The sequence below is a fragment of the Manis javanica genome, chromosome 7 (genome assembly GCF_040802235.1).
Source record: "Manis javanica isolate MJ-LG chromosome 7, MJ_LKY, whole genome shotgun sequence".
Taxonomy (NCBI): Eukaryota; Metazoa; Chordata; class Mammalia; order Pholidota; family Manidae; genus Manis; species Manis javanica.
In genome coordinates, this window is record NC_133162.1 from 39,424,395 (window position 1) to 39,441,031 (window position 16,637).

The 16,637-nt window shown below is 44.0% G+C and overlaps 1 protein-coding gene across 26 annotated transcripts in view; it reads left to right on the forward strand.

The window, feature by feature from the left end:
• The window catches only part of KCNMA1 (potassium calcium-activated channel subfamily M alpha 1), a 696,669-nt gene that overhangs the window by 572,029 nt on the left and 108,003 nt on the right, over positions 1–16,637 (forward strand). For 3 of the 26 annotated variants that reach the window (XM_073240789.1, XM_073240790.1, XM_073240791.1), the window contains exon 19: positions 7,585–7,758. The exons of the other annotated variants lie outside the window; for them this stretch is intronic. In XM_073240789.1, coding sequence (XP_073096890.1) covers positions 7,585–7,758 — 174 coding nt within the window. The remainder of the gene's footprint in view (positions 1–7,584; positions 7,759–16,637) is intronic. 26 annotated transcript variants of the gene reach the window in all.

The following is a 16,637-nucleotide window of genomic DNA, read 5'->3' on the forward strand; positions in this document are numbered from 1 at the left end:
AGAGGGGCAAATAATTGTTTGAAATGGGTTTTTTCTCTTCATTTCCCTTAAAGATGGTTCAGCTAGTGAAGCATACAATCTCCCATCATGCACAGCACAGGTTATGCCAAAGGGATTCCTCTCCAAAATCAAGCCATTGTGACAAGGGTCTTGCTCCCTTCTCTCTGCACCACCCCCTTACCCCAGGGGCTCCTCAACTCGTAAAGGGCCTGAGCTGTGGGGTTAATATTTGGTATGAATCAGAATTGTCCAACTATTGTTTGTCCCAATTAAAAGGTCATAGAAGCCTGTGTTACAGAGGGCAGGATGCAAATGTATATGTGTCAGGGGTGGTTAGAATAAAGCAAATTATTAACCATGACCCTTCTCATGCACATGCCAGGCAAATTAGGAAATTGAGGAAGATAGGTTTTAGTTGCAAATACATTTTCATTAGGAGTGAGAATTGTTAATAGTTCATGGGGGGGAGGGGTTCTTGTACCTTTGAATATATATTGCCTGGTGCCCTAAGTTGGGGAGGGAAGCTGATCCCACCATCATTTGTCCAAATCTGTTAGGCCAGATATTAAGAATTCACCCTGGAATGTTACATCTCCATGAAGGCAGAGCTGATGACAGTCACTGCTCTTTATCCACAGTGTCCTAAGCCTCCTCCCCTCCCAACCAGGTCTTCCTGTTCCAACCCCTCCCTACCACCCCATTCACTTGCAGTCAATAACCTGAAACGTTTTATGTTGTACTATGTGGAGAAATATCGAGTGTGGACATTCCGTTTCTGAAAATTTTGTGATATATAGGTTAACTGTTGCATTTCTTTCCACTTCTTCATAGCACTCCATCAAGGAACAGAGTCAAATTCAGCTGTCTGGCCAAGGAGCAAGCTCTCAGAACCTGCTACTTACCCATTATCTTTTTCTGTATAACAAACCTGGTCTAATGATTTACATTTCCTCCCCACCAGCCTCTAGACATTTGCCAATGGGTGGACTCCTAGGGGACAAGTCATGTCTAAATTGATGTGTTTGAAGAAATTTTCCTTAACTTATAATAATTGACATATTTTTGATTTATTTTTTTTCCCTTTGCTGCCTTGGAATACGGCCCCTACTCTATTTTAACTGCCCTCTGGTAGTGATATATTGTGAGTAAAATGGGTTCCCAGCAGCCCTGAGTCCAGTGCCCCTGTCTTTCTCTAGAAGAGAAACTTCTTTTATTTTCTGTACAGTTTCAGTTTTTTTTTTTCCTCTTTTGGTATTTATGTTGCATGTAGCAGTGACATCATGCCCCAACGCCCTCATCTAACACGGTCTGCAGAGTAGCGTGGAGCTGAAGAACCCTGAGAGCAGGGAACCCCCTCCGTTCATCCACCCCACCCCCCAGCCTCTTGCCAGCTTCTGGTACTGTCTTATTTTTCCATTTGAAAATAAGACCTTGACAGCAGTGTTTCTCTTGAAGGCCATGTCTCAGGACCTTCCGGGGACACTGAGTAGGCTGAGGTAATTACCACTATAGCTCTCGATGCCTCATCAATTGGGGGTCATTGCCATGCTTTGCCTTTGATAAATTATACTTGGTCTCCTCTGCTCTTGAGCTTGAATTCCTATCCTGAAGCAAAGCACATGTGCTACATATATATTCCTGGGTTGTGATATATATATGATATATAACAGTACTTTATATGTAAAAATGTACATTTTTATATATAAGTGTTGAAGTATTCTACAGAGAGAGTGATGTATTTCTTACAATGTATTTGCCTCTCTCTATGAGAAAGTGCTTGCTAGAGAATTAATTGGACGCCAAACTTTGGGACTGTAAGTATCTAAACTGCCTTATTGGAGACAAGTATTTCCACAGTGGTAATTATTTCCTACAGTCTATGAAGTTCCCTTGCTTTACAATAAAGTTTCTCTTTCAATCAGGATCCCCTAGGACACACACAGTTCCTCCCTGGGTATTGGTTAGGCATGTTGGAAGATCCATTTACTTGTTCAAGGTGGAAAAGATGGCTCAAGGAGAAAGTTCCATTTCATTAGCTATGTAGAAGTCTGAACAAGTAAAAGAAGTCTCTGAACTCCTAACTTACTCAAGGAGTAGAACCCCACTCAACCAACAAGATGTGGCAATTTTAGGGCCAGCATTTCTGTGTGTGACTTAGAGCCAGGCTGCTTTCGACTGTACCAGCCACAAGCATGGGGTCCTCCCTCGCATACAGGGGCCCACCCTGCAGGGCAGTTTAGTCCAGAGGCCCTGGAATTTGGAGAAGATGTCTCAGCAATCAGTACTCTCACGTTCCAGCAGCCAGCTTCGTTACCTGATTTTGGCTAGTCTTCAGAGTTTGAGGGTATAGAAGGCCCAATGTACAAAAAAAACAAAACAATGACCTTCTTCAGTTCAACGCACAAATCTGCCAGAATTGACTCCTCCTCCCCATTTACCTCCAGAATGGGTGGAAAACATGATGCCTATCAACAAACCACTCTAGTGCCAAATTCCTCTGCCTTCCTCAGCCACAGCATGGTGTCGAGGGTAGGACCAACTAGCTCTGTGTACTCTGTACTGCTGAGTTAATGAGCTTTGCGGCCCCCTCTTTTTGTTCTTGGAAAATCACATGGAAGAACTTCTTCCTCCAGAAGATAAGAGGATAAATTTTGCTAAGGGAAGACATCATTCCTCATTTATAGGACTGGAAACAATGCTCTCTGATTCCCAGTGTTACGTCAAACAAATGCCTCAACCTTATACCTTGATGGACATTTTCTTCCATGGATATTTTTCCTTATAGTTTTAGCTGCTGCTGAGCATATGAAGAGCAGCTCCAGAGTTTGGCTTGGAATTAATCCTTCCTTCGCCGGATTGATTTTGAACATGAGGTTGCAATCTGAAAAGTGTCCGTGACTTGAAAGGCAATTTTTTTTCCTTCTACACCAGTCTTCCCTTGAATTTGCTCCATTTAAAACATAAAATATTTTTTCCCCAGCAGTTGGAAAACTCCACCTGCACCTCTCAGTCCAGCACTGCTTTCCCTGCCCCTTCTAACCCACCCTGGAAATTAAGACTGTGCAATTGGAAATTGGCTGACAATTTGGTTGCTGATGCAGGAGGCAGATGGTGCTGAGAACAGGATGGAGTCCAACTCCTTCTTCATTCCAGGCTTGGCTCAGAAGGGCTAGGCAGCAGAGAGCCTGCATTTGACAGCTGATTGTCAGTTTGACGCAAGGAAAGAGCAGTAACTAAGCCACATCTACAGCAGCCACTTCTCTACAGGTTTCCCTTCTCATGATCACGACCTTTGAAAATATAGGAAAAGTTGTTCAAGAGTATGTCCTGAGAAATCTCCCAGTTTTAAACACTGAAAAGTAAACAGATATCTCTGATGATGTCCATTAAGGAAATACTTTAATTTTGTCTCTACAAGTAGTACTGGAAAGTCATCATGGAAATATTGGATGAATATCCACTTCCTTGTGGTGAAGGAAAACACATAAAAGCTTTTTCTCAAATTGTAAAACTGTTAGGACAGAGTTCTGTGGAGGAAGGTGGGACCCAGGGCCTAATTTCTGGCAGCCGCATAGCCTCTTTGAATTTGTGGCAAGGCCCAAGAACAAAAACCTTATAATGTGGGCCAAAGAGAAAACTGAGTCCCCGGAGGCTTATACTTCTGCTTTCCCAGAGTTAAGTTGGCCTGTGGAGGCGATTAATTGAGCATGAAGTTCCAGGAGCTCTAAGACAGAAGGACAGGTAGCAACAGTATTCACACCTTCCAGAGACACACCCTTGCCTCTTCTCCCTCTCAGGAAGCAGCAGCAGGGCTTTGAAGAGAGCCAGCCTACTACTGCAGAAGTGGGCCTACTCTTCTGGCCTTGGCGGCAGAGCCAATGCTGTTTGCAAGGTGCCACTCTTGACCACGTGAGGACCATCTCCTAGAACTTCTCACTTCTTTGTCCTCACTGCCCCTTAAGCATCCGTTATGGATTGAGAGAACCACTGAATTGAAATGACACAGCACACATTTTAATTCTTGGAGCCACACAGGGTCCTTTTCCTGGTCCCTTTCAGAGAAAGGTGGTCTGTTAACTAGCTGTTCTTCCAGACAGATCCACTAGATGTCCCCATAGATCTACGTTGTATTACCATCGAAACCTAGGGGAAAACTCCCTTTTCGGAAGATTGAGATTTGGGAAGAGAGCAATGGGTGACTATGGAAAAAAGAAAGTCAGCAACACCAAAGGAGAGAGTGCCAGAGAGTAGATAAGAAACTTACCTCTGTTTTAAGTAAGTAGTGAAACTTTCAAAGTGCTCTTTGAAATCTAACCTTGGGAGTTTTAAGTGGCACTCTGATATCTAAAATTAACCTTCTAACCCACATCAGCTCTAGAAAAGGAAACAATCATGGAGAAATGGAAGTAAAATACCAGTGGTTCTGAATATCCCATGAGTCACTAAAACAAAACCGAACAATTAGGAAGCCAGAGAGAGCTGAAAGAGAAAAGGGGTGATATTTTTCAAATTAGGAGGTCCATGACTTAATTTTGGTATTTTTATTTTATGACTTGAGAGTATAATTTTACACAAAGAGTGTCTGCATTTTCTGGAACAGCTCCTGTCAGGGAGGCAAATCCTCATTCGTTCTTAGTTAAGAGCTTGTTTATGACTCTTACAATGGCCCAGAGGAAGACTCTTTCTGACTGGGATACATCCTTCAAGCCTGACAGATCACCCCACCAGACAGGAGGTCACCATGGGCCTTACCTTCTAAGAAAGTGGACCTGGAAGTGTATAGGCGAAGACACCTGACAGGGGCTCAGGGAAAACGGACCATCCTGAAGTAGAGCACGAGAGCCACCCTCCCAGTCGGTGGCACCTGGGTCTAGACACTGTGATTCACAAAGGTTTGTCACAGTGTGGGGCTCAGTCATTTTTAACTGTTTCTGTCTTGTCTTTGAGCCTCTCATTGATCATTCCTGCTGATTTTTTTTTTTTGTGGTGGTGCTTGTGTGTCTTTTGAGATTTCTATTTTGTATTTGGTGTGAGAGTACAAGTGAGGAGTGGGAAGGAGTGACGAGTAATAGCATGTTTGCTTTTTTATGCATACGCTGCTTTGGAATGTGACTGCTTATAATTAACATTTAATCTTCTTATAGCAAATGGTTTTGTGCTGCTTCGATTACCAGTTTCAGCCTGTTCCTGCATGCTAACGATATGAAATCTTAAAACAGTGCATGGTCTCCAGAATAGCCAACAGTAACAGTTACAAACAGTTCCCGAGAGGCATGGTTTGCAGTTGTCTTTCCTCCTGAACCCTTATCAAATAAGAGGTGTAAGTCACCCGCTATGATGGGCTTACCTCTGACAAAATCATTTCAAAACTTATTCTACCCCATCCTCCCTTCTTTTGTCCTTAAAGATGGTATATGTATGGAAGAACTTTCTTTCCCCATAAATGTGTCAGATCCTATTATTGTACATGAACCCAAAGGGGGAGTATGGAAATGAAAACCAGGGACTGTTGCTAATGAGAAGCATAGCTTTTCAGAGTTTGATGGGCTTCTCTTCTGCTACAGCATTTGATTAAAATTTTTTTCAAAACAATTTATCTACAGTGAAATAAAAAATCATCTTCGTTTCCCCTGTCTGTATAAATAATGCATCAATATTTCCAGGAAAAGAATGAATTAAAAAAACAAGCAAGCAGTCTACAAGTTGTATACCAAACCTGGATATAGTTACAATAATTTTATTTTCATGTCTTCAACTGAAGACTTCTCTTCCTGTCCTGACTTCCACCATTGCTGTTTGGGTGTCTGGGTGTTCACACCATGCTTCTAAATTCTTCTGATTCAAATGCTGTAGTAGAACTTTTTTTTTTTTTTTGGTAAAAGCTGAGCCCAGGAATGATTTACCACGCATTGAACAGGGCTGGGGCTGCATGATGATGATCTGAAGAACTGACTAGCTAGGATACTAAAAGAACATGTCACTAAAAATGTGAGCCAAGTTTTGGGAATGGAGTTGCTGCTGAAGAGATCTTTCATTCATCTCCCCCAATGCCTGTTCTTCACAATCATAACGTTACCCCTGCTTGACAAATATACTGTTTGGCAAGTCATAAAGGTCTTAGAACAGGACTTGACCCATTTGAGAGATTTAAACCCCTCTTCCTGGTGACTGTAACATTCAAAGAGGGCAAAACCACAAGCCATATTTTAAAGTAAGAGTGCAACCATTTTCCACAAAGAAAAAGAGGGGGGGAAAATGAGTTTTAAAATGGAAGGTCTGGGCACAGGGAATAACACCTCTCCAGTTCCGGTTTCCCAGTTGGCTGTGATGCTTGGAATAAATACTAATTCTCCCTTTCTGTGAGAGAAGTGGGCTGGTTCATGTTAAGTGCTAGGCAAACAAGCTTGCCTGTTGTAGCATCCAAATGAGGTACAAAGAGCCTCCTGTTGTACTGAAATATAAATTGGCCTGAAGCGTAAAGGTGAAGGTCTTAAGAATGACTATAGGATGTCCAGCAACTTTGGTAGATTAGCACCTGAGTTGGGTACCCAGATAGTATGGAACCTATGATACTAGCTTTAGAAGAACTATCAATGCTGCATGCAGATCTAAATAAGATATGTTACGTGAGATCTATTCTCTTATTTCATGTTTCATGATCTTTAATCTGTTTTGGCTAATATGTGCTATATAAGAAAAAATTATGATTAACCAATAGCCCATTTGCTTTCTGAATTTTAGGTGGATGGGGAGAAAAATAGCTGATGCAGTTTTCAGATTCTCTCAGCTTTAAGCAGAAAATACACCCATGAGTAACTAAATGCATTCCAATAGACCAACATCTCATATGCTTTCAGTGATTTCTTATTTGTGAACTGCCTTTAATGTCAAATACGCAGCGTTAGCCTTGAGTAGCTGCATTTCTTATGTGGACAGATTTGGATATTTGTTCTGTCAAGGGTAAATTTAAATTCCTGTAGGCATCATGTAAACTCACTCTGGGGAAGTTCAGCAGAGGCATCCTCAGATTTTATATTAACATGTAATCGTTTTATATCTAATCTGATGAAAGCTTGTCCCGAGCTCTGCTTAATGCCCAGAAATGGATGGAAATTAGAAAGCCTACATATTAGGTATTTTTGCATCTTGCAAAAACCATTTATTGTACCAGATAAGCAATTAATTGATTGGCTGTGTGTACATTTTGTCCTCCTGCATTAATTGGGCAAGTGGAAAAATGTCGGTTACTTTTTTGCTGTCTATGATGTGCATTTCTTCTCATCTGAGAACCCGACTGTTACCAGCCATGCCCCTTCTTGTGGTCACCTGCTTTACCTAGGGAAGAAAAATAATATGCAACAGCCTTGGGGGACTATAAAGGCAATTTATATTTTCGCTACTATTTCTGATGTGCAACCAAACTGTGATGAACAGTCACTCTGTATTTTTTTCTGGGTCAAGACTGTTGATGTGAACTAAGACCTGTGTTAAATTCCTTTAGCTCCCGTCTAGCTGCCTTGCTGTGTGTGACCTTGCCATTAACTACCACTCTTCCTCTCCTCCCATCCACCCACATGGTTATAGCCAAGATGTCCATCTACAAGAGAATGAGACGGGCATGTTGTTTTGATTGCGGACGTTCTGAGCGTGACTGCTCATGCATGTCAGGCCGTGTGCGTGGTAACGTGGACACCCTTGAGAGAGCCTTCCCACTTTCTTCTGTCTCTGTTAATGATTCCTCCACCAGTTTCCGTGCCTGTAAGTTCAACCCCAACACATGCAGTTCTGTGTCTGTGCTGTCTATGGTATCATCTCTGTCTTGTGCTGTGGTTCTGTGAGTCAGCCAAGCTGATGTTCTCTTCCCAGTGTGACCCCGTATGTGGTGACGTGTTACCCTCGCAGCCTGTGTCATTGTGTATGTCCTGGGGAAGGCCTCCCTTCCCATCCTGTGAACTTGGGCTCCTTGTCATGGCGTGTGTTAGGACAGTCTAGTGATGTTCTCCTTTTTTCTCAGTTAAATAAATTTAAGTGGAAATTCATATGACAGCAAATCCAATACCATATTAATACAGAGGTGTGAAAATGTGTATCTTAATATTTGGGGAGAGACTGTAATTGGATTGGGGCAAAGGAACAAGAGAGAACAAGACCCTCTGGCATTCAGCTGCTTTCAGTGAGCTCAGCTTCCTAAAGGCAACAGGGTGGAGGTACAGGTGCAATTTTTTTTTTTAACTGTGTTTCTCTAACTTGAATCTCATTCCTCCAGTGCCAGACTGTGCCCTCTGTTCTGGAAAGGAGTATTCTAAACCCGCCAACCTGTGTAGTCTGGTGGAGTCTGGGGCTTCCCCTCAGAGACATGACTAATTGAAAGGACTGGTCCATTAATATACTCCATTTTTCCAAAAATATAGCCCCCTGTTTAACTGAGGTATCTTATAGTATTTATGATTCCAAATACCAACAAAAACTGCAAGTGAACACAAAACTCAGTGACTACCTGGGGTCCGTTGTGCAGGCCTTTGAGGTCACGAGCCCACAAGCTCAAAGATGTGATGTCACATAACCCGTTATGGCCTCGCAGCTGGTAGCTGGTCCCTGCGGCCTCCCCCATCCTCATCTTCAGCATGGACTTTGCTGGTGTCTTACTCACACCGTTGATATGTGGTGTTTCTGAACGCCAGCTTGTACATGGAGGTGCTGCAATAGGGGTCCTCAGCTAAGGGCAGAAGAGTTTGTGGTTCCACTTGACGACTTGGATGCCTGAAAGTGTACCTGTAACCTTCTTTTCACATTTTTCCTAGCTTAGGAGGTAGAATTCTTCCCTCTGTGCTTCATCACTTCCTCTTGAAAGAACCCGGCACATTTATTGGTGACTATATTGTCACCTGTTCTTTCCCCTTCTAAGTGTCCAGAGCTGGCTGAACTAAATTCTCACCAGCTGGAGTTATTCCCACAGGCATCAAGGAGGAAGAGGACTTTGCTCCTGAGCATTTATTCCCATGAAAACTTGCTGACTTACCTGGGCCGGTGTTGAAGGAGGTACCAGCCTGGTGAGCACAGTGACCCATGGAGGCTTCTAGGGCTGAGGGAACCCTAACGTCGGTGTGTGCAGGGGAGTGGTGTATCATGCCCAGTGTTGATGTTTGGACCTGCAGTTCATGGCTGAGTCATGATCTGTGCATCGAGTTGTCTTAGAGGCATTTGGAAAAGTTAGATCTAGGACCAGAGAATCATCGTCTCTGATTCATGATTTATTGCTCCTCCAGAACAGTGCCGAGGGACAGGATTGATTTGTAAAAGTAATGTCTAATAGAGGTTGTATTGAGAGGGATTTTGGACTCTCCTAACCACACTGGCCTAAAATCCTAGGAAGACGTTTCCTTTACAGTGTTTCATGTAGATACCACAGTATAAACTCTTACCCCATTATTCTCATTGGGAAATTTCTCTCTAGCTCATATGACACTAGAAGGTGAACTCAGTCACACCCACACAAAGAATTTGTCTAAGAGATGTGGCAAGATATTAGGTTCAAAGACAGGAACTGGGGGTGGGGTGGGGATGGGGGGAGAACAAAGGGATGAGCTACAGTGACACAGTTTGGCCACATCTCTTTGATTTTTGGTAGCGAATGAAGCCACCTGCCCACCTGGGTTACCCATCTGCTAAGGCATAACTCCTCTGTTTTCAGATAACCTCTAGACTCTAAGATGTTGGCGAGAGATGCAGTGGAGAAAAGGAAGGACCCATTCGGGCTCTTTGTGGTCATGTTTTGGCACTGGCCACACACAACCAGTCACAGCAAAACCTGTGCCCCCTGCGTGAGGCCCATGATCCCCAGTATGTGTAACTTCCATTTTATCCAGGAGAAGCCATAATTGGAGGGATTTCTCAGCTCTGCAATTTAATCCAAGAGTTGATGGAGGCCAGGAGGAGGAGAACTTGGTGGGGGGGATTGCCTTGTCCTCTCAGTAACATCCTGAGCATGAGAGTGCTGTCCTTCCTATCCCTCCAGAATCAGCCCCACCATGGAAACGAGCAGCTTCCGGCTGTGTGTTGAAGCCTTAACTGGTACTGACAGCTTGAGGGTAGGGGCTGGGGGCTGGGGCTGGGGGTTGCCTCCTCTGTTTCATTTGTCTCCCAGCCGTCATCACTCCATCAAACAAAAGCAGATTTCATCCATCTCTGTGTGAGTCCACTCACCTTTGACCATTAATAATAAGTTAGAAAAATCCATTCCAATTTGAGCCCTTTCATGTGCCCACATAAGCCCTTCTTCTCCAATTAAAAAATGTCTATCTCTACACAGAATTCCACTGGCAGAGCTACAACAGCAACCCTGGGCTTTCCTCGCTGCTGGTGGGGTTGGGTGGTGCCCATTTGACAGATCTGGTTGACTCAAAGAGCAGTGGTGAGAGTGGGCTTTTCATTAAATATGAGCAGATGTGAAATGTAGAGGGTTGGACAATTAGAAATGGCAGGAGAAGGGCCCTTGAATCAAAGTGAGGTCAGATGGGCGGATCAGATTACTTCTCTTACATTCTTTAGTTGTTCTGAAAATCATTTTGAATTAATGTCAGCAGAGCCATGATGGGTTTTGCCCTTTGTCTTTTATGCTAGGGCTGTATCGTTTCCCAAGACACTCATTAAAGGTCATTATATTATTACGGAGCTTGCTTGGGTCGCCGTTTCCCAGTTGAGCCAGCGCGCTTTGTAGACTGCCGAATTCATTTCTCTCTTGCTTTTCGTCTTCCTCCTTACTGTTTTTTTTTCTCACAAGGGGAAAGATTTCCGTTTTCAAGGGACGTTAAATTGAAACGCAGAGTCCCATTATGTGTTTTCTGAAGTGGGAAGAAAAGGAGCCAGTTCCCAGAGGAGTGGTAATATATTAAAAGTGTTCACACGGTTTTAAACATCTGCCTTCTAACGGCAGGGCCCTCCTGCTCAGCGCACCTCTCCTTGGAGGTGCGGTCCGTTACTGCTCGCAGGTTGCTATTAATTCCCATAATATGCTAATGACTGTCTCCTGTTGAACCCACAAGAGGTAAGGCCAAGCTCTTCGGACAGAAAGATCTTCCAAGAAGGACTCGCTTACAAAATATTTCAAAAACAGCATCCGAAAAGTGAAGCCAGTAGTGACCAGTAAGGATTCATCACAAGACTGTTCTATTTTTGGCAAGACTGGATTGTTTGATATGGCAGGCTAGGTTCCGGGCACATATCACCATTTTCTGACCATCCTGATTGTGTTTCTACCCTGCCTGGTCCTTGAGGAGTGCCAGCTCTCTTAAAAGGCACTAGAATGATATGCACCCAGACTTTAAACAAGTAGCAATATTCTTATTCTATCAAATATGAAATATATGCCAGACATAAGATATATATGTCTAGCATACACACGTAAATATAGATTTAGGTTCTAAGCAGTTCCATTTCCCCTTGATATGACTTTGTAAAATGGTGCTTTTTCTCTGCTCAGAATTGATTCTTGTTATTTCAGTCTTGCTTGATATCTGATTGCCAAGTCTAATAGAAAGGGACAATTAAAATTATGGTGCAGTGACAACATAGGACCCTATCGATTCAAACCTGCTGAGACCTGCCTGACATGATGCTGGCCACAATCTGTCAGTAAACCTGGCATGAACAAATTAATCATGTGCTAGAAGAGAAACAGATCTTTAGACTTGCACTTGGAAATAGTTTTAGCTAAAGTACATGTGTGATCACTCACACCAACCTTTCAATTTACTAATAGTTTAAACCTGCACAATTACATCCACCCTTTTGCAAACTACTGTAGCTAATTTTAAATTGTGCATGACTTTTATTTCGGATATAAATATAACACAAGGAGGCATTCAACTCCTTGTTGAATTCAATGGTTAAGTTGAGAGGAGAAGTCCAGTATGATTAGGTTGAAGGGAGACATAGCCAAATCAGTTTAGTGTAATCTTGAGTCTTGTCAGATAATAAACAAAATAAGCTTATCCCAAGTAGCCTTTGGTTTGTATGGGCAGATAATTAACATTCTCAATAGAACTGAAGTCACTCGAGTGAACTAATGGCATTTTGAAGTACATAAAATCAGATACTGGGACAAGGGGTGGAAATAGCTCTGGGAGAAGGTCTAAAACAGGACACACCCTATGCTGACAGCTCTGGTGTCTTTTAAAGGGAGAGTTAATTTAATAAGCAACATTGAAAAATCAACAGCCTATAATTATCTTATTTTCTTCGATGTATAGTTTCGGGTGAACTTCCTCAAATTTTATTTACTTTACTTCTGGGCTTTGAAACCGGGACTTTTTCTTCCTACACCGCCATCAGTGATAGAACGATAGTAAAAAAGAGAGCCAATGGGAACTCAGCCCAAATCAGTTTCATCGTAGCTTTCCCTGTTTCCTCAAGTCCGTTCGTTCCATGTCTGTGATTTCTCCATGTCCCTGTGCATGCTGGTGTGCTCTCTCCCTGCCTCCCTGTCTTTCCCTTTCTTTTCCAGCATCAGTGACAGCAAACTCTGAAGCAGCCTTTGGATTCTGCTTTTAGCTCTTCAGCTAGCCCTGGCACCACATCCTAGTCTGTCCATTTGCACTTCATTGCAGGAAGTGAGAACAGGAAGGCAGGTAGGCCGAGGCAGCCATCTCACCATTCCATGAGACGAACAGTGCCCTGGGAGGGCCTCTCTGGGCACTTCTGTTGGTAGCAGGCAAGGTTACAGAAAACAGTGCCTCTCACTTAATTTCAGGGTAGCCACATTTAGTTGACTGGAAATAGGCCTTCCTACATGCCTATGCTGTGGTCAGCTCATCGGGAGGCAAAAGTCATGCTCGGGCAGAATTGCCTTTGAAAAGAATTTCTGAAATTGCTCAGCTCTAAAAGAGCTCCAAACAAACCAGGTTTGCATTTATAATAAATAGCTGGGGTTTTTTCTTTTTTCTTTCCTTTTCTTTTTTACAGTTTAGTGTGAAGTAGCTGACTTGCATTTTGGGACTTTGTCGCCGCTCCCCCCACCCCATCCCTCCAAAAAAGTGTTGCTAAATTCTTTAAGATCAGTATATTGTGAAGAGGCACCAGGTAAGGATGAAAGAGGAAGGCAACAGTAGGTGACAGGTGGCCAACTTTTCAAAAGAGGTCCTTTGAAGCAGAGTTGGGAGGTGGAAAGTAGAAAGATCAGAATGAGGAAAGACCGGGGGTCCTTTGAATGCCCCTGTCACAGAGAAACCTCCCTCCCCAGCTTCCCAGTGATACGACACTTGAAGAAGGGACTTGGGTATTATTCAAGAACAAACTAGAAAAGACGTTGGCGTGCCACAAGTAAGCTCAGCAGGGGTCCTTATGCAAGGTGATGTGGGAAGTATCTTTGCATTTTTACTCTGGACAGTGGCCAGTTGTCGCCATACTCACCCTGACGGCTCCTTGCAGTGGGCAGCTGATTCCCCATCTCACCTCCATGGCGGAGGCCCGATGTGGCCAGTTGCTCCCATCCCATCTCCCCTCCTCCGCTCTCTCAGGAGACAGATGCCAGGGCCTGTCTGCCTTTCACTTGAGCTTTCTTATCAGGGCTCTGCCTTGAGCCCAAATCCTGACCTTTACTGTATGAAATCAAGTCCTGATGAACTAGCAGAGGTTTGAATTAGAGCAGGCTGGGAGCAAATGTCAAGTCCATCTCTGCATTCCTCCTCCACCTGCACCAGGAGCCTGGATTAGACCCAGTCGGGAGTTTGCAGTGCCTTAGGCTTTATGGGTCTGGGGAGACATAACTTATTAACAAAGAGTTATTAAATTTTTATCAATTTTACAACACAATGTAAATGCCTCCTATGAATCTACATTGTATTCATTATCATTTAAAACGTTAATTAAGTCAAAGTTGCATTTAATTTCTCTCTAAATGGGCCTCTGGGAAGAGGCTTTTAGAAACATCTGTGGGAGCGTGTGGCTCATGGAGGCAGGGAATCCCCCAGCCGGCATTCAGGGTAGCCCCTTGAGTTGATTGCTGTTGCGTGTCTGTGGCTAATTTGTTGTGATGAGTTTGGGCATTGTCTCAAATTAGTATCAGACCAATAATGGTGTAAAGCCACCAGAGAGAGGCTGGTGGGGTGGTGGCCAAGGCTCACTGCATCCTGCCTGCAAGTGGCCTCCAGACGGGGATGAGCAGGCAGCCCTTGGTCTCAATCCGGCCTTGGGATTCTCCTTCTCAGATGGTGCCCATCATTTCAGTTTGGATGCTCCTTCATCTAAGATGGACGTGTGTCATCTGGCCCAACAAATGCAGGACATTTGCCAGCATTCTCATGGGAAAGATCTTAGAGTTTGGGATCTTCTACTGACATTTAAGCGCAGAAGCAATGAGCATGGGACAGCATAATGAGAACCACTTCCAGAATGGAGCAGAGGCGGAGATTATAAACAGATCGTGCTCAGTGGTGAGGAGAGAAGAGTGAAGCTAAGTCTTGCTGAAAAATTTCCATCCCCTTTGAGGTTGGGTGAATGTTTTTAACTTACCTGAGAATAGTCTCATGTCCCAGGTAGGTCTGTTATTATGTATGTCTCCTCCACCTAGGACCAAGGCTAGGTAAGGTGGTAGTACTAGGAAATGGCTAATTGCTTAACTTGGGTTCACGTTAAGAATGAGTGTTGTCTCGTCTCTAACTGTATGCAGGGTACTCTACCAACACAGCAGGGTGTGTGCGTGTGTACACATACACACATGTGTACATTGTCATTGTTAAATTTAACACAGCATTTGCCACATGTAGGCACTGTTTTATGTCCTTTACAAATATTAATTTAATCCTTCTCATGAGATAGGAACTGTTACAATTGTGGCAGCTGTAAACTGAGGCATCTGTAAACTGTGCTGTTTATAGATAAAGCATCTAAGGCACAAAAAGGTTAAATGACTTGCCAAGGGTCACGCAGCGAGTCACTGGTGGGGCTGGAGTTTGAAAACAAGCCGGATGGCTCCACAGCCTGTGAAGTAAATTCAGTTACTCACACAGTTGAAGAGGAATAAGAGGTCAGTACATCTCTGAGGAGGAGGGGAAAAGACAAGGATTCCAGTAAGGAAAGCTCAAGCAAGGCTGGAAGTGCTGTGAGAGAGGTGTAAAGCACTTGGCAGTGCAAAGATCCAGAGGCGGCCTCCTGTTGGTCAGCCAAGGGAAGACCCCACAGCATGTGGCATTTCAGATGTGCCTTGGCGATCAGGAGAAACTGTTCTGCCTAACAGGAAAAGGCATGGCATTGGGGAGACCCGGAGCCTCCCAAGGAACAGCTGCTCACTCAGCTTGGCTGGAGCTTGAGACCTGTTCCGGGGAGTGTCCAGAATGGAGCCCTGAAGGATCAGTAGGACCCAGTTACTGGCAAGAGGCAGGCCACAGGGGCTTCGTTCTTCATCTGTGATACAACAGAAAGCGTTCAAAGTGTTTGACTAGGGAAATGACGTCTCTGGGAAGACTTCTGAGACAGCTGTGGAAGAAGGGACCGGTGCTGAGGACGCAGCTGGGAGACCCCTGTGAGCGTGGAGAAGACCAGCAGAGGGGAACTTGAGGAAGGAGGAGGCTGGAGCGAGCTGGTCTGAGAAGACTTAGGGGATCTACAGCCTCCAAGACTCCGCAGCTGAAGGACATTATCCAACTGCAAATCCAAAAAGTTAAAATCTTTTTAAAGGAAGTTTAATTAATGGCTTTGAAGCAGTTGAATTCCATTAGTTAAATTTATTGAGCTTAATTCTCCTCAGTTGACCCAGCCAGCTGCCGTTGGGATTCCTGTTGGGACTCAGCTTCCTTCTTACTGCAGGAGAATTTACCGAAGTGTCAGCAGGGACTGGAGATCGACCAAGTTACATCCACTGCCCCTGGTCCTAGGGATCTTCCTATCTACTTCCCTTTTCTACCCAGCTTGTCTTCCTCCCTCAGCATCCTCCCCATTTCAGGAAGATACACATATTGAGTGTGTTAATGGGGACAGAGGCAGGCTGCTCTCAATTGCTGACATGAATGGTATTGGGTCAGGCTGGGCAGCTGGAACAAAGTAGGTGGGGGCCACCAGCTGGGGCATGGGACCAGCCCTAAGGGTCTTGGCTCAAGCTGCCTATGGTAGCTTCAGTTAGAGCTCATGGGAATTATTTTTTAAGTCTGTGTCTGGCAAAGAGGCTTTTCTCCAGGAGACAGCCTGTCTCCTTACATCTATGAAGGGAAAAAGTAATAAAGGACTTCACATCCCATTCATTCAAAATCCACCATAGTTTTTGACCACTTATCCTACTCCACTGGAAATATAAAACACATTTCCTGTGAAGTACTGCCACATGAAATCCAAGGAAGTCGTGTGGCCTTTCTGAGTACCATGGTGCAAATTTCCTTGTTATTTCTCTGTGCATAAGACCTTTGTGTTCATTGTGTCTGTCAGCATTCATGACTGTAGGATTTGTACACACCATTGACCCCAAAGGGTCATTAAAACACCATGGAAAAGCTCTTGAGTTCTGGATTCCCTCAAGGTGGTTAGGCATGCATGCTGAGAATGCCAACATCTAGAAGTGGGGAGAGGTATGATGCGCCCATCCCACTGGCTCTGTGTGGGCTTTCCTCTCTCGGGGGCTTTCTCCCAAACCAGTGTTGAATTACTGATCA